Source organism: Rousettus aegyptiacus, unplaced genomic scaffold, assembly GCF_014176215.1.
Source record: "Rousettus aegyptiacus isolate mRouAeg1 unplaced genomic scaffold, mRouAeg1.p scaffold_m13_p_13, whole genome shotgun sequence".
Taxonomy (NCBI): Eukaryota; Metazoa; Chordata; class Mammalia; order Chiroptera; family Pteropodidae; genus Rousettus; species Rousettus aegyptiacus.
This window is the reverse complement of record NW_023416288.1, coordinates 30,418,559-30,446,390: the sequence shown is the minus strand read 5'-3', so window position 1 is coordinate 30,446,390 and position 27,832 is coordinate 30,418,559. Positions and strand designations below refer to the sequence as shown.

Genomic DNA, 27,832 nt, shown 5'->3' with positions numbered 1-27,832 from the left:
CACTAGCTCCTGGCTACAGATTTCTAGTGTTCTCCTAGAAGAAGAACAAGCCAGGTTTACAATGTGCAGAGCATCCAACATGATGTGAGTGGGACAACAGGCTCTTTCTGGTTCTTTCTTGGATGGTGGTGAGTGAAACGAGCAGCCCTTTTAGAAAGGATTTTCCAAGTGCATGAGTTATTCTTTCCCTTCTGTCTTTTCCTATTTATAACCCTCTCCCAATTTAGCGTCTCTGTCCCGAACATATACCAAATGAAGAACATTAGTGACAAATAAGAGAGAGAAGAATGTGTTCTTCTATGCTATGTTTTTACTCCATAAATTAAAGAGAACATAGAAATTCTTGGGGAATTTTGCATTGGAGCAAACACTCAATAATGTGAAACTTCATACCTCACAGACAGCTGCTTGAAGCATAGCATCGAAACCTCCTTCTGGTGTGTCTATATTTCCAGAGATCTTCTGTCTGTGAACAGCCTTTTCAAACTCAGTGATGTTCTCTGTCAAAGACAGCACATGGATATATCCATGGGGAGGCATACAGTCTAAATTGTAGTCACTGTATGGGTAAAGAAGAAATGCAAATTTATTTTGCTATGCTTCCTTAAAAGATCCAAAATATTACTCATAGTAAAATTATGTGGTTGGTATGAGAAGGGAATACATTTGTGTGGTTTTTTGCCAAGGAAATTTTGTAAGAGAAAATCTGTACTTTATAAAATTAGAGAAAAGTTAAATATTGGTGAATATATCTTTGCAAGTAGGGAATAGAAATATAACAGTTTGGTGTTCAAAACAAGGAAGATTAAACATGTTTTTTTAACATAGGACATCTAAGAGTTTTTATTATGTTAATATGTAGTGTTATTTTTTAAAGAGGATATAAGAATTTATAGTGATTCCTTTTACATTTGACCGTGGAACAGTTGAAAAACACTTTTTGGGAAACTTTTTTTTTAGAGATTTAATTAAAATATACTGTTGTTAGAGTATTTAAAAACATTGTGGTAATTTTTTAAGTGATATTTGGTGTGCAATTACTGATGAACAATCAGTGTTTATTAAAATCGTTTTGAGAACTTCCTGATGTTCCCAAAAGTGATAATCTTTCTTTGGGTACATCCATGTAGGAAAAGGCACACGATACTCCTTGAGCTGATTTATCGGTCCCGTTCTGCTATAACTGACAGCAGAATTGTTTTGGTAAATTAGAGTGTGTACTGTAAAGTGATGTGGGCAAATTTTGATGGAAGTAGGAAAGAAGATGTTAAAAGGAAATACTTTGTTAAGGAAGAACTAAATAAATCTATCTCTCTGAAAATTCAACAGGCTAATTAGAATTCTGTGGGAGGAACTTTTATTTTAAGGTCAGTTCTTGTTTTGTAGCGGAGCATATGCCATTTAGAATCAGATTTCCAAAAAGCCCAAGAAAAAGGGCACTTTCTAGCAGGCAAATTGTCATCTTAGGACCTATCCTCCATGTGCTAACTGAGCTTTTTTTGAAGTCACATCATAAGCAACATAATTATAAACGCAGTCACAAATACAGTAATGGAAATATAGTCGCAGTACTGGCAACATAAGTACTATAAATTCAACAAACATTAATTCAACAAATTCAAAGCAATCAAAATGGTAAAACAGAATTTTCAAAGAAGTGTTTATATATATGGTAGCTTGATTATTGGAGGTTTGTCCAAAATTATTAGTATTATTTATGCTTTTTTTGGGAGAAAAACTAAGTGAAAAATATTTGAAAAATAGAAAATAAAAAATCTAAGCTATGGATAAACTCAGGAGTTTTCAGACAGGAACATACTTTCCAAATATTTTCAGTTCTCATTTAATAAAACAAAAATATAAAATTTAGTAAGTCCTTTATATAAAAATGAAGTGAAATTTTATAAGAAAAAAATTTTCATTTAACATTATGAAGTCCACCTTCAACACTGGATACCTGCATTGATTATGAATCCTCTCTGGGTGGATGCTGATGTATGGTGAAACTGTTTTATCAACGTATGAGCCAAATCCAAGACGGAAGTCACGGGAGAAAAATGACATTTTTTTAGATAAATCATTTCCAACAGAATTTAACTTTTCAATATTATTGTGCATCGATGCTGAGACATCAACCAGATAATAAAGATCCACAGGATACTTCTTCAGAGGATGAATTTTCAGCATAAAATTAGCTTCAGCTCCTAGTTCAAAGAAAGACAGATTAGTATTAATTTTAAACATCTTAGGATAAGCTATCAATCAGTTGCATTTTAGATATAGAACAATTATCATAAATTTGTACATAATGAAATTAGAATTATTCTAATTCTAGAATTAGAATAATTTCAAGGCAATTTGAAAACCATACAAAATTATTAGTTTCCAACTTCTACAATGAATTTCCCTTGGTTCTATAGGGCAGACAGAGATAATACGAAAAGGAACAGCTCAATTTAAATGTAGTAGAGAATATATTTATCACCATATGAACCTGTATTTCTAGTATCTAGAAGAGCATAGCACAAAACAGCAAGCAGCATTTTATCTCAAGAGAGAGTAGGTGGCTGTGTTTGTTAAGATGGCTTTTAAGTTTGAAGAAAACCAGAAAGGTATCTTAAGAAAAATTACTTCTTATTGGATGCAGGTATAAATTCATTCTTTTGGGTTAAGGTATATTTATTTATATATGAGATGTGAAAGCTCTTACTGAGAAGTTCATTATGCTATTCAAAATAATTAGTAGCTCATCGTGAATTACTTGATGGGATTCTTCCCAGTAGTTAGTTGTGAGAAGTAATAAGACAGTGGTCAAAAGAACGGTACCCAGCTGGGCCATATTGAGGACCCAGGCAATGTAGGGGATAGCATTTCTCCAACCCTTGCTAGGTTCTCAATAAACATGTCAAAGAGATATCACAGAGGCAAAGGACCTGCAGGAGAAGAGGAGGTCACCACAAGGAGAACTGTGGGAGCCTTCCAAGGACAACTGTCTGTAATAAATTTCTATTTAGTTCTCTGTCCATTTGCATTTGATACAAGGTTCTGTATCCCTGTATACAAAGGATATGGCATCTTGCAGAGTTGGTAGCTCTATATTTTTTAAAAGTAGATGGCGAAGAGTTATCAATTTAAATACAGGAGATTTGTGAATTTTACTGTTTTAAATAATAAAGCAAATGCTTTGTAAATCAATTATTTATTCATGGAGAATTATTTGGAGTGTAAAAATTTTTAAAAAACACAGATTTGCATACTTAATCGGTAGCCTGATCTGCCAATTAAAGGAATCCTCTGATTTATCAAATCATGTTTTACCTTAATGTGCTTATAAGTAATATTTTCTTAAAAATTATTTGACAAATTAGATGTTTTTTTAGCTAGATTACAGAATGTATTAAAAATAGTAAGCTTTTTCTGGTATGTAATAATAATTGTGGGAGATAGGAGCTATTTAGGAGCTATTTTCTCATTCCCACTTTGCCTTTGTATAGAGGAAGCTCCTTTACTGTAACACTCCTCAGTTTTTGGCCCACGAGCTTGGAAGGAGAAACTGGGCATGCGTCAGCAGGCCTACCAAGCGTTCTCACTCATTCCCTTTAGGAGCTGGGTTGCCTCCAGAGATGTTCTACTTTCTGGGTATCTGGTGGAAAGCCTCCCCACATGGAAGTATCCTGCAATTTAGGTAGAGAAACAATTCAGGAGAATGACAGAATCTGGTAGGAAGGGCTGGATTGATGAAAAATAGAAATGGCATGTAACTGGACAGTGTGGTTCATGAGGAGGAGCCTGAGCTTCAGTGTGTAGGTCAGTATTTAACTTTTTTTTCTTTATAAATTGTGTAGTTTTTTAATCATTGAGAACTGGGTATATGGCTGAAGGCCTTAGGCACTGGCCACACGGTATTTTCATCTTGATGTATCATTGCAGTTTATGGTGGCTTTGTCTAAAGATGGATGGCTGTGTGTTTTCGGAGTCATTGCAAAATGAACCAGTTAAGCATATTGTGCAGGTTGTTATATTGTTGGTTGGTTATTTCAGCCAACAGGCAGAATCGGTGAAGCATTAGCCAAAACACAGTCCTTGGAGGCCTCAGCTATTCAGGAAGTTCCAACTAAATGCTAACCACACAGGGGCCCTCAGCACATACCAGCTGGTCAGAGCCTAGCAAGCACATCCTGGTCTCACTGAATTCGGCAAAGAAGGCTATAAGGACGCCTTGCCAAATGATCAGGGTTGGAGAGTGTAGGCTGCTGCAGCTTGATTTTGGGTTACATAGATGCTGGCATTAGTACATGTACCTAGGTCAGTTGAAGACCACATCATGAGCTGTCACCTCGTTAAGACAAGTTTTCAATAAAGGAAAAATGAGAATTTTTCCATACACTGGCCTTTTAGTCATTGCTGGAGAGAACAATAATCACTTCTTTTAAACTGCAAGGCACCTGAGTTTCCTGTGAGGTTCTAGCTTTAGGTAATCAGCTCAAGGTAGGCAGCCCTAGGTAGGTTGATCCCAAACCCCACTGTGCTTTGTTAAGGAGGAACATGAACGGGCAAGATTGGATTACCATATTTTTCCCAAGAGCTTAGACACTCCCCACAATATGCTGTCAAGTTGGCTTTGGATTGAAAAATTATAAAGGAGGGAGAAACTGTCTTGGAGGCAGTAGAAATATTTTTTTCATGGACACATGAATACTATTTCCCTAGATAAAATCCCCATTCAGTTCATACTGGAGTGCCACCAACACAGGGCTCAAAGGGCAGATGACATTAAAGAGGTTTAGAATATATTGGATGAGAAAGGAACACATCTAAGAGTGAGACAGTATCTGGGGCCATAACCATTGTAAAGTTATCAGTGAAAGCACTAATAATGTCTTAAATGCTACTCCAACAAAGAAGCTATGCAGGGGTGGGTCTTTTAAGTGGCTAAGAACTACTAACCAAGGTAATCTATGTAAAATATTTACCACAGTATTTGGTACACTATTTGCTAAATATATAGATGTTAGAATCTAATAATAATAACGGTAATAATTACTAAGCAACATCAGGATTAAAATTGTTTATTCATCTCTGAAGCCTCTAGGTTTGGTACATTCATAGCCACTCATAAATTTTAACTAGACTATATTTAAAGCACATTTTTATATAGCATTTCAGAGGGCTTGCATGTTTATCACAGTAAGAAGCTAATATCTATGACTTCTTTCCCACAGATTTGGGAGAGCTTAAATAGTTTCGCTCTTTAAGAGGAAAAGAGTATCATCTGGGCCCAAAATGTTTATGTGACATATATATTATTTCCAGGAAAGCTTCATCCGCATACCTTTTGAGATTCTAAAGGTTTGGATCCTTGTTTCTTTCAATTAACTTCAAAGGGGGAGAAGTGAGTCTGTGACATAGAATAAGAAAGAGGACTTGGAGGAAAGTTGAGACCTACTTAGAGCTATTGCCAGTATTGGTTTGAATAGCCTAAAGAACTAAAAGTTGTTAGAATGACTTTGAATCACTCAAATAATGGTGTGAGCATCTCTGAAGAACTGGTTGCAACAAAGCATGACTGGACATTAAGAAAAGATAATTTTAAAAAGTTTTGTAAAAGTATAGTAGGAAGAAAGATAAAACTGAAAATGTATAAAAATGTGGCAGGAAGAAAGAGTAGCCAGTTATTAATTATACTTTGGTGGGGTAGGAAACCCAAATATGAGACTGGTTTGAAGAGCAAGGCACAAAAATTTCTGAGGTTTTATGGAGGATAAAATGGAGGACATGTACCCGGGGTGTGGGGGAAAATGCATGATTTCTGTATTTTGATTTTTTAAAATTGAATTTAGGAAAAATCCATACTGCCTGAAAAGTCTTACATTTTAAATTAAGCTACACTAAATTAAAGGACTTTACAACATTAAAATGAATCAAACTTGAAATGTTTTCTTGAATTAGTTAAGTGCAAATTATACTAATCCTTATCACATTCATTGTATAGTTCCGAAGCAGAATTGGATCACTTCCTTCTCTCTCCTGTCTTCCTAAAAATTTCATTTCAGTGTTCTTTTGGAACATCAACTAGGATCAATAACCTGTTTCTGTTATTATTTTCCCATAAGATTGATAGGTAAAAGTAGAACAAAAAAGTATAGTTTAAGAAATGAAAAGAAAATGTCATTTTAAAATCTCATTTCAAATATTTGATTATATATTTTATGTAGTCCTACTAACATTCTTTTATTAGTCAGTATATGATGTAATAGAAATATTTATGAAAATTAAAAAATATTCTCCTACTTTGAAGGTCATGAATTTTTATCAGAAAAGAATAAAGTGATTATAACTAAATCAAATAAATCAAAATCAGTATTAGGGGATAAACACATTTTACATTTAGGTATGCATTATATCAAACCCTAAACTCTTATGTGTATCATGATGGAAAAGACTTTTACATTATAAGGAGTGACGTTTCTATATATCTGGAGTTGATAAAATATAACTTTGTATATTATGCCCCAGAGCTGGCAAGTCTTTGATGCCATGATGCATTTCTTAGATGAACTTATTAAATCTAACTTAATAACTATTTGCTATGTATACAGGGTGTAAGATATAGTCTGTCATAGCTGTGTCATAAAGATGACTTACACATATTAGACAATTATACTAATTTGCATACAGAAATTCAAATAGTTGTGGGAAATTGAATAAAATCAAGCCCCATAATGACTGACACAGACATTAAGCATTTCTCCTTTCACTCTCCTACTACCTGTGATCTCATCCCAGGTCTCCAACTCCAACCTGTGTCTTCCCCCTGAACTTTAGCCTCTTATAGATGAGTCAGCTCAAGCAGTCTCAGCTTGAACTCAATACCACCCCTTCCTAAGAGGGCAGCCTTCCCCATCGCATAGTTGCTCGAACCAGAGCTCACATGTCCCCACGCGCGTCAGTCACCAAACCCTGAGGATGCTGCTTCCCCATTATCTCCCAAGTCTGTCCATTTTTCTCCTGCCCCATTACCACTGCTGTCATTACTATCATTACTATCATTGTGGAAACAGCACTGAAACCGTTTTTAACCTTTGAACTGTTACAGTCTCAGGAGGATTCAGCCACCGGTGTATCTACAAAAGGGAACAAGCTAAATTCTTTTAAGCATATAAATACCAGTAGGAAAAACTGTACTGTGTAATTTTTAAATCTTCAAATATTTAAAAAAGAGCAAGACAGTTTTAAAGACTATTGTCATGTTTATTAGAGGCAAATAATATTATAAGCTTCATGTGTACTTAACTTCTTATATCTTTATTACATTTTGTAGGGTCCTCCCTCTTCTTGTGTCAATTTTAGTCATATATTGTCCTATAAATTATCTATGGTATCAAGATTTATACATTTTACCATAGAATCTTGAATTTAATATTTTCTTAAAGTCTTTTTTCCCAATATTTGTTTCTTTGGTTATAGTCTATATATTTAGGTTATTTGTTTTTTGTCCTCTTAATTAGATTTGTCAACAACTTATCATTTTATTGGGCTTTATAAAGAACCAGTTTTTGGATTTATGCATTCATTTTACTTTTTATTCCTATTTTGCATTTCATTAATTTTTTTTCTTAACTTATGAATTCCTTCCTCTTGTTTTCCTTATGGTAATTATGTTTTTGTTGTTTCTCTGTCTTTATTTGGATGTTTAGTTAATTTTTCTTCATTCTTCTTCAATAATAAAAACATTTAAAGTTTTGAATTTTCCTGAGTAACTTCAGTCACGTCCATATATTTTGATGCATGTTGTTATTTTTGTTAATAAATAGTCTGTTTATAAATCACTAGAATTGTGATTTATTCTTGGAGATAAAATTTATTTAGGAGGAGCTTTTCTTTGTTTCTGTTATTAAATATTTGTTTATCTTCTCATGTTGTTTTAAAAGTTTATTGCACAATGTTCAGAGATATCCACCTATAAAAACAGTATTACCTTTTAGAATTCAGTTTTCTTGTCTAAAATAGGATTAATTTCTGAAAATATTTCATGGCCCTTTGAAAATATTATTTTATATATCAAGTGCTGTGGACTAATTATGTCTCTTCCCTTCCCAGTTTATATCTTGAAGCCCTGGCACACAACGTTAGTGCTTGGATATGGGCCTTTGGGAGATGATTTGGTTTAGATGAGGTTATGAGGGTGGGGCCTTCAGGATGGGGTTAGTGCCCTTATTGAAAGGAGACACTGAGAGCCTTTTCTCTGTCTTTGTCTTTCTTTCTCTCTGTCACTCTCTCTTCTTCCCCAGGAACTGAATTGGCTAGCACCTTGATCTGGACTTACTAATCTCCAGACTGTGAGAAAATAAATTTCTGTTGTTTAAGCTACCTAGGGTATGGCATTTTGTTATGGCAACAACAGAAAGTGGCAAGTGCCATAACCTTACCAATCTAATTACTTTCCTTTTTGTGTATCCCTTTCCAACTGTTCCTCGTATATGTCATACTGTGCTTGACAGTTGTTTTATATGGTAAAGAGCACAATTTTAATTGGAAGCTGGGAATATGCCTTGGGCCAAGAAAGAAATGGTCTTTGTTTATCTGATAATCCAAGATTGTCCAAGAAACAGTTCAGCTATGGGGTAGGGAGGTCATGTGTCAGTAATGGTTATTTAAAAATTGAATGACAAGACAAGACCAACCAGATAAAATAATGAAGGCTTGAAGACAATTACATATCACTTAAAACTAAATGCATGTAATTGAGTGATACATACCTGTGTACCTAAACTTATCTTGCCATATATAGTTTGTACACTGGGATTCTCTAGCACTGGAGAAAATGAATAATTTCTAGTGGCCTACTACATGTGCCAAACTCTGGAGTACAATGTGATGGAAGGGCAAATACAAAAGAAATATGGGAGGAAAAGTGTATGGTAATCTCAGGAGCCATCACAAAGCAGCTCAAGTTAATTATGACAATTATGAATTGTAATTTTGTGTCTAGAGGTTCATCACAAAAGCTCTAAGGACTTAGCTTAATTCACATCCCTTACTAATTATTCAACCATTAAATTCAACAAATACTTGTGGAAGGCTTACTACATGCCAGCACTCTGCTAGGCATTGGAGAAACAGAGTGGAATAAAGTACGTTTTCTTTCTTCCAAAGCTGGCAGTAGAGTAGGAACACAATTATACTACAGCGTGATCGAGTCTGGAAACACATTATTATTGTATAGTGTGGTCAGGTTTGTAGAGTGTCCGAGGCCACACAGCTAGCGAGCTATAGACACAATAAAGACTAGAATTCCAATTTCTTGATTCTGAGCCCGCTTTTACTTTTACAACAACAATACCGCCTGCCCCAAAATATTAAATATGAGGAAATAAAACTAAATGTAATTTGAAATTAAGAATCATCGTAAATTTATTTGGAAAACACCAAACCTGGACGAAGCTGGATCAGCACTTCTCCTGGTGTCACTTGGGTATTGATTTCATTTTCACTTGGTATTACGTGCACTGATGGGTATTCTATTGAATCTGTCGAGCAGCCTTTACTTATTAAATTGGAAACAATATCACAACGTTCACTCCTTGATCCACCTGAAATGAAATCCTGTTTAAAAGAAGGAAAATCACTGACATTTTTAGTGCATATCACCTCAATTATAACGAAAGAAAACCATATAACAAATATTGCAAAGGAGCCATCTTTTAATATTGCCCAAATTATGCAACTACTCAAAATAGCTTCATATTTCCAATAAGAATACTGGCAAATTTGTCTTATTAAATAAAACTTTAATTTTTAAATCTTATTTAAAAAGAAGAAAATGAATATTAAAGAGGAGACTTAAACTGAGTACTTTAAATATTGTTAACTAATCACTGTAAAATTATACCAACTTAATTCTTTCTAAATATTTTACTTTGGGAAGACTGCTCCAAAAGAAAATTTAGCCAAAATAGACCAATCAGTGGTTCCAAAAGTAACCCTTAGTTCTCAAAGAATTCAACTGGTATGTTTATTATATACTATTATGTTTGGAATATGAGAGCAAATCCTCAGAAGTCACATGCCTAATTAGGTGCAGAAAATTCATAAAAGAATGAATTGGAAACATACATTTCTTAGACTGTAAAATCCTCCAGTATCTTATACACACAACAGCCTGTAAGTAATTCAGTAAAACAAAGAAGTTACTCATAATGAGGCAGGGAGATAGAAGACGGCAACTCAGATTCTCCTGATTTTGTAACTGAATCTGGAACTTTCATTACCATTCAGCATTGGCTAGTTGATGGCTACCCAATAGCCATCCAATAAACTTGGAAATAATGGAGCAAGCTTAAAATGTATCTCGAGAAAAAAAGTAATATTTTTATTCTTCATGTACCATTTTTTCCCCTAAGAACAGGAAATGTATTGAAAAGTTTGGAGCATGTTTTATTATATATAATGTTGGCCTGAATTATTTGGAATATCTGCTTACACATTAGCTAGATACTTCAGTGATCCTGGCAGTGGCTGTTTTGATCTGGCATCAGTCGTTCTTCTTTTAGTTCAGCTGATTCAGAGAATTGTGTTTCTAGTTAATTAATCATTCAGTCAAAGAATGTTGATTGAATACTTACTCAAAGACAGAAGTTTGTTAGGTGCTGAGGGTACAAAATGGAACAAGACTGATAAAAGTACTTGTTATCAAAGAGTGAATAAACCAGTGGTGAATTCAGCCATTAAGCAAGTAAATGTAATTATCATGGGCATTAATTTAGGGGAAATACAGCATGTCAGAGGGTTGTGGAGAAAGGAGATTATCAAGTGAAATGTTAGTTGAATATGAGATCACTAATTATGAACAGGGACATTCCTGGCAGTGGTGAGTAAGTAGATGGGACAATGAGAGGCAATATAAAAACATTCATTCAAGGATGTTAATTTAATTCCTATCTCAAATTAGAACAAGGGTTGGAAAACTTGGAACAGTGGAATAAATGCAACCCATGGTCTGTTGTTTTATGGCTTGAGCGCTAAAATTTTTTTTAATGCTGTAAAACAATAAAAATGATGAATGTACTACAGAGACAGTATGTGGCCCACAAAACTTAAAACAATTTTACTATGTGACTCCGCAGTACTGATCCTGACTTTGATTGTGCAGCATTCTTGTAATATAAATATAATTAAAAGACAAAGAGAATATTTTCTTTACAGTCAAGGTTTCCAGGTGTCATTTGGCAGACGACTTCATGGAAACAGAAACAATCAATTTGCTTTGCTATTGACCATACACCTAGATTTTGCCTAAAGTTTGAAACGTCCAAATCTTTAATTTCTTATATCCAAATGTATCATATCTATTGATAAAATGTCAAGGTATCGAATGTGAGATTTGGTTTATAAACAACTTGGAGGTCTTCAGAGAAAGGTGGCATAGACTGCTATCATATGTGTTACTTTCTTTCAGAAAGCCTCTGGCTAGGTTGGGGGGACAATCTCGCTTGTCCCAGAGCCTGGGGAATATTGAGGGTGCATAACGCTTGGTACATGTGTGCTCATCCATGCCTCACATGACGGGACACAGACCAAGGACCACATGTGTTTTACAGATGTAAAAACCCCAAGCCTTCAAATCAGGAAGACAATAACGTACAAATAATTTTGAGTTTTCTTTTCAGTCAGGGATTTTGTGATTTGTATATATAAAACAGAAAAGAAGGGACTGTGGTAAATTCACTGTGACTGTACATCAAGCTATGCCATTTGACCTTTAAATGTCAAATCATTTCGCCGAAATAGGCACAGTAGTCTCAATTACTTTGTAATGTCTGAATCAGCACAGCGTTCTACACCTGAAGCTAATACGCCAAATTTTATAATTTAAAAAAATTTTTTAAAGGGGATGGGATGTTGTTTGCATTTTTAAATAAGATAGTCAGATGACATCTGAACAAAACTGTGAAGGCTCAGACAGTGAACTACAGGAACTTCTGGAGAGAAAAAACATCACGCAAAGAGGGAACATACTGTGTAAGTGCCCCCAGGCAGAAAGAAGTATGCCTCGCTTGGGCAGGGAACAATAAGGCGGCAAGTGTAGAGGCCAGAAATAATAATAAGTAGTGAACTTCTGTTGAAAAAAAAAAAAAACTAAGAAAAAACACTGCCAATTTGACAATTCGATTTGAAAAGAGAAGAAAAGACCATGGCATCAAAACAAGGAATGGAATGCTGCCCCCACCCACTGTGGCTTCCTTTCCGCTTGGTATAAAAGAAAAGAATTTGATGCTACACCCTTTTAATCTTTGGAATTTGATGTCCTTTTAATTTCTTCTAATCCTTATTTTTTTTCCTACAAGAAACACTCAATCGAATTCATGCTTCAGTCGCCTGCATCTAAAACCTATTTAGAATGAATAGCCCAGGTCGAAGTTACTGTGGTTGGCTTTCTGTCAGTTGTTACTTTTACCTACTTAATATAATAACCTGGAGAGATAAATAAGAAAAATGTTTTCTCCTACTCGTTTCTGAGTCCTTCTGACTTTCAAATTCGGCAATCTGCATGGAAATCAAAGAATTCTGTCATCTTCCTTTTGACAGTGAATGCCCTTCGCATCATATTTTATTTAGTGTATTATGCTTCAAGACTGCTCTCTAACTTCTCGCTATGCGATCACAACCTGTACCTGACAGATCAGACAGGAGAGGAAGAGAAACTTGTCAAGTTTTTCACACATGGTAAAGGAGACATGAGGCATGAAACTAGGTAATATCAACAGATTCTGTCTGTCTTAAATATTTTTAAATTACTTTTATGTAGCATGGAGAGAAAAAAGAAGGTAAAATATATAAAACGACAGATGAACGTGCTTTACAAGAATGTAGGAAAATTGAGTATACCTTGCATAAATTTTCTAACAACCTTTTACTTTTGGCCAGCTTTGAAAATTACATAAACCAGACATAATTAGTTACTCTTTATCTCCTCTAATTGTGAACAGAGGAAAACTGCATCTTTCCGTGACCCTTGCTAGTTGAGAAGTTAAAGACATTAGTTACATATGCCTAAGTAGTGGGGGAATCTTTCAAAATTAACCATAATCTTCCTCTCAATGATGTGAGATCAGCTTGTAGGATGTGGACAGCTCTTTCTGTGAGTGACAGGCTAGTGACTGGGCCCTAACTCTGGTTGTTTCCCCTGAGGTTATATTCTTAACAGGCAATTTTCGGAGTTTCCTAAGCCTGAATGAATTGTTCTAGCTTTGTGGAAGTTCTTATAGTAACAGCTCCCATTTTCTTAAGTAATGTCTGTGTCCAAATTGCTTCCCATATACTGTTTCACTTAATCTTCACAACAGAGTGTCATAGTTACAATTATTATTTCCATTTTAGATCTAGGGAAAACTGAGGTTCAGAATGGGTTATGTTAACATGCCCATATTTATACAGTTAGAAACTGAACTGAGATTTGAATCCAAGTTGATTTCATGTCAGAGCCTGCTTTTTCAGCACATAAATTAGACCACCTTGCACTGCACAGAATATCTTGGGACTTGAACATCCAAGTCATTTCTGAATATTTTCTGAGATCCCCTAAGGAGGACAAGTTTGCTGAGATGGCAGTTACCCCACCTTTCCTCCTTGGCTTACTTCCTTCTGTTTGACCAGGCATTCCCCTGAACACTCAAAATCCTTCCTCCTATGGCAGGGCTAATGTTGCGACCCCTGTAACTGTGACTCTCCAGACCTTCTGTGCCAGCAGAGATTTGAGATGGAGAAGAGATCCCTTTGGAACCTGACATTCTATATGGCCGGCATATTGCATTGAGTGGACAACCGAGTTTCTGAACCATCTTTTGAAAGTTCTCTAAACTACACTCGCTAAAATTCTTAGCAACTGATATCAAGTTGGCACAAACTTCACAACTCTAAGGATCTTCTTCAGTGATGCAGGAAAAATCTTAAGTGGATTACTAGGTAAGGGTCAGAAAATATCAAGCTGTGAAATATTCTTGACAAAGAAAAATCTGGCAGTAAACTCCAAACTCAAGGTTATAGAGATGAGGCTCAAAGAACTGAGTGAATTCTGTCTGGTCATTTGGCTCATAGGAAGTAGAAGTGATGAGATTGGTCCCAGTAACTCTGGAATTGTCCTCTCTATAACATCGCTTAACTCTATGGGTTCTCACGAGGCACTGCTTAGTTTTGAGTGACGTCTGATTTTCTTACTCTAAAAGCCCATTGTACATTAATGGAGGCTTCAGACTGTCAGTAGGAGGGATGCTTACTTTGAGACCTGGCTACAGTTTTGTGAACCTTTCCCCTGTCTTTAACTCACTTTCTTCATAGAATAAAGTCATGCTCACCATCTTTTGCTATATTCCAGCTTTCTTTTTCCTCCTGGGGGATGCATAAGGGCAAGCAGTAACAAAAAGCTGGAGTTGTTTCTTTACGTCAGGCGAAAAGCCATTAAAGATCTTTTTGTTCGAATTCTCAGGGACTACATAAATAAATATAAAATTACCTAAATAGTCTCCTAAAAGAAACTCCAAATTAGTAGATGGTTTCTTCATTGTAACTTATATAAAGTAGTTCTGATCGAAGATTACCACCACCAAAACAACACTCAAAAAACAACTTTAGAGCCAAGAAAGAAGGAATGTGTCATAATTGTTTTACTAAAGTTTATTATTGGGATATGTTTCTCTTGTTAGAATGTAAAAACACTGTTTCAACAATAAACATTTTCTGAATTATTCTCCATTCCAAAGAATTTAAATGTATACATAGCTCATGAAGAGGGTCACGTGTCAAAAGAAAAGCACCCCGTTTTCCATAAGTAACCAGTGAATTGATGTACAGTGTTATGAAATGGAGTAAATCACTTTTCTCCAAGTATTCTGAATAAAAAGGAATGAAACACCAATAAATTAGCTTGCTTTTCTTTAATAAGCAAGTAAATACAAGACAAGGATCCAACTTAGCTATATAACCTAATGCCCCTAGCTGCAACAAGAATTTCATACAAAGCCTACTGACCTAGCACATTTAGAATCCATGTTTGCCAATTTTCTCTATAGAACAGATGGAAAACATAAAGTGGTTTGCACTTCATTTCAAAATTACCATAGTTTTCCTAATAAAAATGTTACATTTTATATTCATCTAAATATGCTGTTTCCAAGCATAAAACCAGATAAAATTTCCCTGATGCTCATCAGTATCTTTCTTTTTCCTGATGTACCTTCGAGGCACAGAATATTAGGGCAATGAAATTATGCTAGAGAGCATGTCAACTATGAGAAAAAGAGAAAAGAGCAAAAATAAAAAATAAAAAATAAAAGAAAAAGAAAAAGAAAAGAAAAGAAAAACAAAGAAAGAGACACACCTCTTGAGCACACCATCCACATTCTGGACCCAGAGCAAGGCACCTGGTGCAGGATGCTGCATTTGAAGATGCACATCTATTGTTTTCTGCAATGAAGGATAAAATAAGGTGTTATGGTTTATTCTCCTATTGGAAGTATGTAAACTACTAGCCTAAAATGTATTTTAAAGCTGAAATAAACTGACCAACGGTTTTAAGTACATGACATCAAAAAGTATATAATTTCTTTGGGAAGAATTTACCTGCTCACTGCAATTAATAGATGCCACATTTCCTGGATAGTTATTGTTTGGTTATTTATAAAGGTTTGTGGAAATGACGGTGGTAAAAATGTGATTTTAGTTAAGTTTTGGGGTTTGGATTGAATTCTGCTGCAGTAGTAGAGGACCCTCCAAATTTTTTAGTGTGCTGAAGTTTCACTGTATTTCATATTATCTGAGCCAATGAGGTGTTTTTGGATCTAGAATTTTTCCTGTAAAAATAATCATATGCAGACCTCAGTCTCAACATGTAAATCTATGTTGAGTTATAGTGAATGAACTTTCTGAGAAATAATCTTGATGGACATATAGTCTAATTAACCCGTGTTAATACTGACTATTTTGTCTTGAAGAATATCAGAACCAGATAGAATGGTATGATTCAGTATTTTAAAGATAAAGTGGTTAAAATGGATGAATTGTTTTAGTTAATCCAATTTTATTTCTCTGCTGGATCACTTTAAGATCATGACCAGTTCACTTTTCCATAGATACCCACACTTGGCTGTGACATTTTAACATAGTTATGCCTGGAAACTTTTTACCTTTATTTCTCTAGCCTCTAACTGTTAAAAAAGACGTTCATCATTATAAACTTACACACATAAAATAAGGTAAACAGTGCGTCGTAAATTATTTTATTATGAGTTTTAAGTGGGACGACCACATGCTTTCTATAGTCTTCCTAATTTCCATACTTTATTATATAGTATGAAATGTCCCAAAGACACTGGAAAGCACAGCATTCTATCCAGCTCGCTTACAGGCACACAGCATATATACATAGATGTCTGGCTGTAAGTAGTTCACAGTCCAGGTGAGAAGAGAACTATATAAGCAAAGAATAAAATACAGTGTTATAATGAAGCACAATAAGAGAGCTATCCCCAAGGAACTATGAGATCGTAAGGAGGAGCTTCTCATTATGCTTTGAAGGGGAGGAGGAGGGGAAGAGAGCGTGTTTAAAGATGGCTCCCTAGAGGCGGTCAATCTAGTATGGCTCTTTGCCATTTAATTTTGTTTCTTCTGACCTCTGTTTATCTTTTTTTAAAAATATAATAGGCATGAAAGAAGAACATGTGTGTGCATAATCACACGTGGACATGGTAGTTTAAAATGAAATACAGCCCACAAAATCTCTAGCTGTCCTCATTCAATTGGTTTTTCTTTTTCTTCTATCTGAACTTGCCCCAACATTCTAGACACAGGGTTAAAACAGCTCTGATCTAGAAGAGGTGGTATGGGGTGGGGTTTGGCAGTGGGAAAAAAGAGAGGAATTGTAGGGGATTAATCATAGCAGAGAGGTGCTAAGTGAGGTGGTAGTGAGCACTTGTCCCTGTATTTCCCCAGACACCAGTGAGTTAAGCTGAAAGCATCCTTCCCTAATACTACCCTGCTTATCTGTTATCTCTCTGTGTCCCCTTGTCCCCTCTGTCCTTGCTTTATATCAACTTTTAAAATACATTATTCGTAACTTCTTTGCTAATCTAGATGCAGTGGCCTAGAATTTTTTCATTGGCTTGAATTCCAAGGACTAAAAATAGCTAATGTTTTGGGCTTCCTTTACTACTAATGCGGTCATCTAACCAGGAAGACACCATAGCCTAAAAACCTTCCGTCTTGCTTAGGCTGCAAAACTGTAAAACGTGCTTATTCCTAAAGTATTCAGAAGAGAGAGTGACCTTTTCAGTTTTGTTCCCAGAAAGAAAACCAATTTAGTTCTAGAAGTCAAGCACATTTGCAGACCAAACTTGACCTTTACCGACTCTTAAACTTGACCCAACTGGAACATGGAATTAAGCTTATTACAGATAGGACTTGACCAAGCCTTTTACTGAATAAGTAGGACTTTTGCTCTGGCAGTTAAAATTGCATTCTCATGGAAGCAAAGGAGGCGATTCTATGACTCTGGTCTTTGTTCCTAATGATTTTCTGACTCTGTCCTAAGTTAACCTAGATTCAAGTTCAAGTCAGGCTCCTACTTCCATAGTACATGCAGTAAATCCTGAATCTACATGTAAAAATCTTTTTTCTTTATATTCTACTTTCTGATTGTTTTATTTAAAAAGTTCTCTTGCCAACCTGTTCTCAAGCTTCAGACACCTAAAGATGATGATGGAGAGGGATAGAAACTTTGGTTCTGTCAGTACTGCCCAGGTTCCAAGGCTGGCATTTCTGAGTCTACATAACTACAGGAAAAATGTTCCCATAAATACATATGGAGGAGGTGGGCTTATGGTTCTCTGGAACTGGAGGAAGGCTGTAAATTGAACTCCATGGGAATAGTGTCAAACATTATTGCTGGAGAATGTCATGGATAGACTTTACAGAAGATAAGCCAGATACACTTTGGTAAGCAGAATTTTAAGGTTTTTAATTTTAAATCATGCAAGTAAGTACCTAACATGAAAATATCACACCAATGATAGCAGTTCTTTAAATGGCCATGCTACTATGGGGGTTACTTGTCACTCCGTGTTAGGAATATGTGCGTGTGCGTGTGCGTGTGTGTGTGTGTCTGTCTGTCTTTCACACACACACTTATATGGAAATAGAAGTCTCTACACTGTATATACATCAATGCATGACTCCTGCTTACAGACAATGGTAGTTTGTCATCAGCCTCTGGGTCTACTCTGTTCATTCCCATCCCTGATGCAGCATTGCAGGAAGGCTGCTTTCCAGAGGTGGTTTCCTAGCAGCCCTTAGTGCTGACACCTCATTAGCAGGTGTGCCCGAATGGTTCTTCCATGATAGTGGTAGCTGTTTTCTAGCTATTTGTCCAGTGATGTAGCGTTAAACACCTTGTTCTTTATGTTCTAGCACTGCATTTTTATTAAGGATAGTGTTTGTGGGTCCTAATAGAAATCCTTAAGCCAATGGAAGCAGAATGATAATATTGTAAAACCACATATCCTCAGAACCCTCTTTTGTACCAATTTCTTTAGTCCTTATTGCCTCACAAGCGCCATGTCATTAAAAAAATGTGCTGCCATGACTGAAATAAGTAGAGGATTGCACATCATATGTCAATAAGTGTGTACATTATGAACTATTCTATTCCTTGATCTATGATCCTGGGCTGAGAGTCTTATTTTTTCTCATTTTCTTACAACTGGAGGTAACAGACTTGATGAAGTAACATTGCAAACAGTTCCTGGGAACAAAGTTCTAAATTTTCATAGCACTGTTCCATGGTAGCTATATGCCCTTAGACTTGTTACCCAAATTCTCTTAGGTTCCATTTTCTCTACTGTAACACAGTGTTAACTATATTTATATAACAAAATACCGATAAGAGATGAAATAAGCAAGTATAAGCATGACGAGCATAGTGCTTAGGATAAAGTAAGCACTCAGAAAAGGGACTGTTGTAATGTTGTTATAACTAATATTATGTTATATGTATATATAAACATGTATATATGCATATATACATATGTATTTAATTCCAGCTTTTTTTTTTTTTTAAAAGAAGCCATTATGTGTCTTTAAATTTGTTGTAAATGTAATTTGTTATCTTTAAAATGAAGCTCTCTTGGGTCATAAAGGCAAAGTTAATATGTAAAAATAACTCAAGTTAAAAGTTATTGTATTTTAGCTATTTAAAAATGATTCTTAAAAGCTAATATAGTCAATTATGCACACATCAGTCCAATCTATGACAAATACAATTTTGGCATGACTATAATTGGATTTCTGAAAATCTCTTAGAATACCTTCATGTTGTTTATATTTTGCAAAGTGAACACTGACTTAATCTGAATAACTTTTGAATTATTTCCCAGAATTAAATGTTTATGACGCATGTGAACTGACCTCTATAACTGTCTGTCATGAAGTATAATAAATATCCATTATTAACAGGATAGAGTACACAGAAATCAGGAAACTACATATTCATGACATTCACTTAGGTATTCTTTGTTTTAGATAATGTGTTTATTCATATCCTTTTGAGAATGTTTAATCTATAGAAGTGAAAGGAGAAAGAAAATGGACCCCTCAAAAAAATAAAAACCTACAGAAGAAGATTCATTGTTTAGACTGAGATCTTTCTGTAAATCAAGTAATCAGATCAACTGAAAGTTTCAGGAAACATTTTTAATGTTTTTCTACTCTAAAGTATATGCCACAAAGTTTCAACAGACTTTAAAGGATGTCCATAGTTACCTAAAGGAAGGAATAACTAAAACTTAAAAACTGTAGGGTTTAATAGTTGGTAGCAATCATTCTAGATGCTCCTGTTTCTCCTAGACAAAATGATTTGTGAAAAATGCAGAAATGCATTTTTTTTCAAGCAGTGTCCTTTTCCTAATTGAATTTACTATACAAATTAAATTTGGATACTTATAAAAGCCACTTCCTTTTTAAAAAATAACAAAGTAAACACTGTTATAACAAGTATATATTCTACTTTGATAACAGTCAAAACTAGGTAATTTGAACACACATAGAATAAAGTTTGGAATAACTTTGGGGTTTCCTTGTTCTAGATGTGTATCATGGTTATGTAATGTTGCAGGTATGTTCAAAATACATTACCTGATTATTGAGAACTCTCTCTTACACAGAAATTTAATATATGCTATCATTTGATATAAAAATTAAAATGAAGAAATAGATTACTATTCTAATCACTTGCTATTACCTAGTCATTCCAAGTTTTGATTTAGGAACTGTTTCTTAAAAGCCCTTACAAAAAAATGTAGGGAGAAAACAGGTGGTTGGAGCTACTTCTCGGAAAAGCTGACACAGGCAGGAAGCAAAAAGTCAGTTAAATTTTAATAAGGATTAAGTAAAGCTGCTAGGAGAAAAGGTGGAAGCGTGGGGAGCATTTTGTAAAAGGTGGATATGGGTAGGGAAATGAGGAGTTGGAGATGGTGTTGCTGAGGCAGTAACTCAAAATAGAGGGAGCCAGGAAATAGTGCGACCACCTGCATTTCTCCTTCTCCTAGATTTTTTTCCCCTTGGACTTAATATAAACCCAATCCAAAATTGCATTCTTTCTTTATTAGCATTTTTCATTTGCTCTTTTACTTCATATTTAGAATATATGACACAAATAACTTACTGTTGAAATAGACAAAGAAGCAGATATAATAATTAAAATAATACATTTGTGGCAAAACTTAGCTCACTAAAATATCTTTGTGTGTAGCAAATGCATAGTTCAGCTGTACTCACATATAGTTAGTTGAAAAATTCATTTCAACATTGTAGTTTGCTATGAAAGTATAAATTCAGAAAATACTACTCTTTAGCAGCAATACCCAACCTAGAGTATTTCTCTCCTCTGCCTCTACCATAGTTTCAAATTTGTAGCAAATAAGCATTCAGCTCATGAAAATGAATATGAGTATATGGGGAAAACCATTTTTTTCCTAAATAATTTTGCCTCTACTTGTACTTGAAAAAACATACTCATTTTTGTTTAGTGAAAAACAGCTCAGATTTGTTTCTTGTCTTCTCCCTTAACTATTCCAATGATTAGGTTTGATAGTCCAAAGGTATATTTTGAGGAAAAGGTGGTGGTATGATAATGTTAATTCTTACATAGTGGCTCAGAAGATAGGGTGAGGGAATGAGGACATTATAAGAAAAACTAATTGTCCTAACTCCCCAGAGAAAGAACCTGAGATAGAGATTCTTGGCGAGTGATTTATTGAGAAAGGAAGTAAGGGAAGGTCAGGACAGAGTAAGGTGCTAAGCAAAGATACTGCAGTTGAAGTCTGGCCTCAGCCTGATTCTACCCAGAACTAGATGCACAATTGATACCACAAAGGTGTCCCATATCGAGGCAGGGGGTGGTCTGGCTTTTATAGCCTCCCATCATTGGCTGAGGGCAGACTGGAGGAGGCTGTGGGGTTAGGCTGGATTAACCCCCAAATATCTCAGCCATTTGGCTTGCTTTAGTGAAGGGTAGTTCTTTTGAGGAGGTGGCAGCTGTGAGGCATTAATGGCCAGAACTCAGAGCAGCTGGGGGTGGTGCACCAGCCCTGTAAGAGGATGTCTAGACCCACAGCAGCCATGTTCAGACCCCAGGGAGCCTTTCTCATAGAAGCCAATGCTAAGGGCGGCAGAGGAAACGGGGGCTCCGGCCCCTCACATCACCGTGGAGCTGCTGCCCATGTTTTAATGTAAGGGGAAAATTCACCTGAGTTTTGAAGAATAAATTAAGAAGAGAAAGACTTGAGCAGGATTAATGTAAATACTTTTTAGGATTGTTAAGGGTAGCATTACTTTACATGAAGTACCATCCACTCCGAAGAGATGTTTTTCATGTTTTGTTTTTTCTTGGAAAAGACTACTAGGCTATCACTTCTTGGAGGACAGGTACTTAATCAAATATTTTCTCTCTATTCCCAGTATCTGAGCCTGGCGCCTGGAACTCACTCAATAAATGTGCGATCTGCTAAGTCGAGATCAATTTGGCGGATAATTTCTTAGGTTTTGATAGTTCTTGATTTTTTATTTTAAAATAATCTTCATTTCCAAAACCTATTTATTGCAAAAGGTGCTATAATTATATTTACTTAATGATACACATCTGTATGAACTCATCTTGAGGTTTCCTAGTGTGAAGAGAAACATACCTGCAGTGACAAAGTTCTTTACATTTGGTTTTCTGATATTGTACAGTTCTGCTGATTCGATTTAAAGCAACTCTAGTTTCTTTCTAAGGAACTCTGAGTGTATGATGGAATGATACTCAATTGAATTAGCACTTTTTAATACTACCATTATCAGATGCAAAACGACCAAATTCACTTTTTTTCTTTTTACGCAGATCTAAATCAAATTTCAATTCAGTGAATGTTCTTCCTCACCCCTACACACATAATATTGAGTAATTTCTTGCTTAGCGGAACTTCCTTATAATACCAATGTTAAGATATAGCACTTTATCTTTTCTTCTCATTAAGCAGGTTTATAAGGCTTTTATTATGTGTAATCTTTATGTTTCAGGGACAAGTTTCAACCTCCTTTGTTACATAGCAAAAAAATTATGTGAGTGCAACAGGGTTTTATCTAGCATAAATATTTTGGTGAACCAAAGTGGCAGGTGGAGGAGGGAGCCTCTCTGAATGCTGGGCAGGTTAAGAAATGTTAGGGCAGTGCTACACATTCCATGAGTCTGCCCTGCCCTGTTTGGGGCATTCCCGACATGAGTTAGAACTAAAGATGGACTGAGAGGGCATGAATCAAAGCTCCAGTTCATGACGGAATTTATAGAAGAACCATCGTGAAGCCACTGATGTCATTCATTTGTGTTGAAACAGGCTAGCACAAGAAGTCTGGTCTGGTGGGGTCATATCACAGCCTTTCATTGTTATTCATTTACACACATTTTCGTCAACTTTGTTTTGAAAATTTTCTGATTAGAGCATGTGTTAGATGATTGTATAAATTATTCTCTACATGAGAACACTTTTTAACTTGAAAGGGGGTGGGCGCTATTAGTTACACTGGTGCCACAGGTATAAATAAACTGGATCTCTTCAGGTAAACTGAAGCCACAAATGCATAGTGGCATTAGGGGGTGGCTGACAGATTTTGAAGGATAGGTACCATGCAGAAGCTGGTTAAAAATTTGTTTTTGGGTTACGTGCTATCTGCATCTTGATATATTCTTCGATGTGGGAAAGAGATGAAAGAGTATAAAGAATATTTGAAATTTGCCTTTGAAAATGACTTGGCAGTTCTTCTTATTTCCTAGACAATGAAGTTACTCTAGGTGGGGCAAGCAGTTATTCAGCCTACAGCAAGAATCATTCCTGAAGAGGATGACATTTAGTTTTGCTGTTGCTCCTTTACCTGAGCACGTCAGTTTGTCTTCTGATATTCACTCACTCACCTGGTGGGAATTTGTGAGAAAGCAAGAAAAACTCAGGAAGATAGAATGGGTCAAAACACAGCATCTCTCAGAATAGCTTTCCTACTTCAGACTTGGAACTTCAAAATGGATCAAAATCTTAAGATTCAAGGAGGGCTCCAGAGGCCCCTCTGAGGCAAATTCTGGTTAAAGCTGCATTTGTATAACTTGGAAAAGCAATATTAGTCATGTGCTTTGTGTCTTGTTTTAATTGGAACTTTTCCATACATTCCAACTGTCCTGTTTATGAGGCACACTCCCTTTTTATAAAAGCCAAAATATTCACCGGTTTCCCACTCTGTTCCTCTAAATAATGTTTTTAATCTAACACACTGGAGTTCCAGGGGCTCTTCCTATTTTCCTCTCCAATTCTTGGCAGGTATGAATTTCCTTTCTCCCCCTAAAAAAAAAAATCACACTGCAATTCATGTCAAAACCTCAAATGCTATAGTTAAGGAGGTAAAAAAAAAAAAATGCCTTAGGATAGAAGGAATGCATTTTCTACATTAGATTTTTTAAACCTAAAGTCACAATGCAGGTGTGCACTTGATTAGAGCAGCAAAGAGATACCCTATATTGTAAAGACTTTTGTACTGCGTAAAAATAAAATAAAATAAAACCCAGAGTGAATTTTAGGTTATTTAGCATTTGATTTTCTTGTAATTACATTTTAAAGAGTAGAAAGATATTTATATTTGATTCTGCCACTTGAAAAATCAAGTCTATATATACAATAGTATAAAATTAGAGAAAATAAAAAATAAGTATTTATTAAGTGATTCCTCTGTTTTGAATCCTGTACCATGCACCTTATATGTATTATCTCGTTGAAATTTTATTCCTATGAGGAAAGCATTACTGTGTCTATTTTATAGATGGGGAACTAAACCTTAGGTAAAGTCTCATCCCAAAGTCACAAAGCTAGTAAGTACAGACACCAAGTTTGAACCCAGTGCTGACTACAGAGGCTTTTCTCTTAAACACCATCCTATATGCAGTAGAGAATATGACAAAGACAGTTATACCAAAGTATTATTTAAAACACTTGCTAATTGTACTATGATTAGTCCTTAAGTAATGACTCAATAATAATTCCCGTGTTGGTCAAGATAATTCTTTCATACAAGTAGTGTGTCATTACTTTTCCCATCCTCGGTCCTACTTGAGAGATGAAGATATTAGATTCCCTCCCACAGGATTGTTTTCTGTTCTCAGCGCCAAAGACTTCCCTAAATACTCCAGTGCCCTTTTCGAAATTCATCTTATTTCCATGCACAAGGAAACTCTGAGTTTTCACACCAAAGCCCCAGCCTGAACGTTGCACCAACTGCCTGAATCAGATTGGTTGGCACTTTCTGAGCATGGGGGAGTGCTTTGCCTTTTACAACCGTGTTTCCCCATCCTCTTGCCAGGGGATGGCTGTGGGCTGCATGCTAACTAGGCAGAAGCACTTGAAATGGTGTTCGTAGTTGCCGTTTCCATTTGTGAATTTCCAATTCTGTCCTGGAAGCCAAACCAGGAATAGGGAAGCAGGCAACTTGTTCTATTCTCTGCCTATCCTCTGACCTTGGCTTCATAATTTAAATTTGTTGTTTTTTTGCTTCCCTGCTGATGAAGTAGGGATAATGCTCCTCTTTTTATGTGCTGTATTTATCCAAAGAGCTGTAAAAACACTTTAAAAAGCAGAATATGAATTAAAATGACATGATGGGTGGAGAACATTTGCTTTATAGCATATACGATTCTGTTAATTTATGAGAATATTTTAAGATGCAATGTATTATATAACATGATAGATTTATTTGAAAAGGCCATCCAAAACCCTATCAATTAAGTATATCAGTTGCCCAGTAATACAGAATCATTCACTGTTTTATGTTGTAACATTGTCAGCAAAGAGGCATAAGCAAGGTTTTTGGGGAAGGAAGTGTTCTGTATGCCGATTGTGGCTGTAGTTTCACAGGTCTACACATTTGTCAGAAACTCTTGATAAACACTTGAAATAGATGCAGTTTATTGATGTAAGTTATATCAATATATTTGATTTAATTTAGCATTGTAAATTTTACTTGTGGGCTCAGGCAAGGGAAATTCTTAATTCTAGTAAAAAAAATTTCATTTATCTACCTTATAGGATAGAAATTTAATCTTCTATAATGCTTTAATTACCTTAAACTATTTCAGTTAACAATTTCCCAGTTTAATTTCATTGGCTGATATTTGACTAGGTACTTCTTTTTATTTATATATATTTATATATATTTACTTTTTTTTTTAACTCAAAATTGTCTTTGTCCTCTTTTCAAAGGGAGGAGTTTTCCTCCTTGCCAGGATTATTCTGTCTAGTAAACTGCTCACTCAAAGGCAAACAATAATTTCCTAATTTCATTTAGCAACTAGTATTTAGCAATGTTTAAATATCCCCTGTCTTTTATCAGCGAGTAGGCACTCTGTCCCTTCTTCCATTTTCACAACTAATTATCTTTTTATATGTTTGGCTTTTTTTACATCTCTCTAAACTACACGTTGTTGGCTTCATGAACTAACATGACTTTAAGTTTATCTTCTTGCATCTGATCACCAAATTAGTATCTGTAATTCCAAACTCTCACCCAAGTTTCTGTCTTGACTTCTCAACAATATGTTGGGTATCCCACTTAGACTCCTGTTGCAACCTCAAAGTCTGCAAGTTTTAAGTAAAAATCATCTTCCTGTCCACCAGTAGCTCTTCCTGACCTGACTGACTTATTTCTGCTAATTACATTATTTTCCTGGTTATTCTCCTTTAAATCTTTGTTGTCGACCTTGACTCCTCCCTCTACCATAATCCCTGTAACCCATCGGTCACCAAGACTTTTTTGCTTTTACCTAGGTATCCATAGCATTCATCTTTCCCTTAGTGCACGTCAACCCTCTTTAGACTCATTATTTATCATTTGTTTTGTTGATTATTGATTATTCACAACTTTTTCACAGTCTTTTACCTTGGGTATCTACCACTAAGATTCTTTATATACACCACTGCGAGATTCACCTCCTGATACACAGCTCTTAATATATCACATTACTACCCTACAAAACAATCAAATAAAAAGCTTTCAATGGTTTCTTTCTTGCCACCTGAGTAGTAAAGTTCAACAAATCTGCCTATATCAAACTCTCACTCCCTCACTTCTCCCCAGTGCCCTACATCATGACCAATGTGCGTGCCTCTCCGCCCTGCCTGCAGGTGTCCTGGGCATTTCCCCCTGTTGCAGCCCTTCCTGTTCTTCAGTATCCAGTTTAGACACGTATCTCACACATCTTTGACAACATTTTTTTCCCTGCTTTCTTCAGATGTAGCTGATTTCTCCACTTTCAAATCCTTTGAAAACTTTGCATTGTGATCCTTACATTCTACATTGAATTATAGTTACTTGTATGTATGCTATTTAGTTATTTGTGCTTTATTTAGTCAGTTGTATATTTTGCAAGTGTGTATATGATTTACATGTGACACTCATGAAAATATATTTGGCAAGAAGCAAATTTCCCCAGGGAGGAGATGATGTTAGGTTGTTTGGAAAGACTTCATTAAACCCTTTCAAAACATTGCTGGTTTGTGCCACCTTCAGGCAACCAGCTTCATAATCTGGGGTCAAGGGTCTCCCTGGGCATCCAAAGAAAGTCTGTCTCCCATTTGGCAGGAGATCAGGTAAAGTGAATTCCGTCATACCAGAACTTCCTCAGGCTTCCTCAGACCTCTTCCCTTCCTTTCCTAGGAATGAAGAGCAAGCCTGGGAACCTTCTCCCCTCACCAGTCAGAGCCTCACTGCCTCTATCTACCTTGAGTACATAAACACCGATCTCACGTATCCTCCTCTATGTCGACCCTCTAAGGAGTCTAAGACTTGCAGATGCTCCTCATTTTCCCTGCGTGCTCTCATCTCTATAGACTCTATACAATCTCTTTTCTTTCCCCATCTGCACTCCTTTACAACTCCAGAATTCCTCTCCTTCTGCTCTCCAAAATTCATAGTCCATTCTTTCTGGCTCTGACAAAACCTGGCCCTCCCCTGAGGACTGGCTTCTCTTTCTGTCCTCATGAACAATGGTTGATGTGTCTCCCACAACCTTCACAATGCTGGGCCTAGAGGCAGATAGCTCCCCTCCTTAGTTCTCATTGCCAATTACAGAGCGTTCTCCCTCCCTCATCCCTAACCCCATTCTAGCTTTCATACTCTGAACTTAGGTTATACCACTCTGAACCCAGACATTTACTGACCCCATGGTGATGCCTTCTCATTTCTAGACAATTTTGACTCCTTGCTTATTATCACA

At 35.8% G+C, this 27,832-nt stretch overlaps 1 protein-coding gene across 3 annotated transcripts in view; it reads right to left on the bottom strand.

Annotated features, from left to right (window-relative positions):
• Nucleotides 1-27,832, bottom strand: part of ITGB8 (integrin subunit beta 8) — a 71,171-nt gene that overhangs the window by 31,567 nt on the left and 11,772 nt on the right. For 2 of the 3 annotated variants that reach the window (XM_016159566.2, XM_016159569.2), the window contains exons 2-5: nucleotides 15,377-15,462; nucleotides 9,435-9,606; nucleotides 1,958-2,204; nucleotides 394-559 (exon numbers count right to left, since the gene is read on the bottom strand). In XM_016159566.2, coding sequence (XP_016015052.1) covers nucleotides 394-559; nucleotides 1,958-2,204; nucleotides 9,435-9,606; nucleotides 15,377-15,462 — 671 coding nt within the window. Of the gene's footprint in view, nucleotides 1-393; nucleotides 560-1,957; nucleotides 2,205-9,434; nucleotides 9,607-15,376; nucleotides 15,463-27,832 lie in introns of those variants that run through there. The other variant, XM_016159570.2, reaches the window with a different exon arrangement.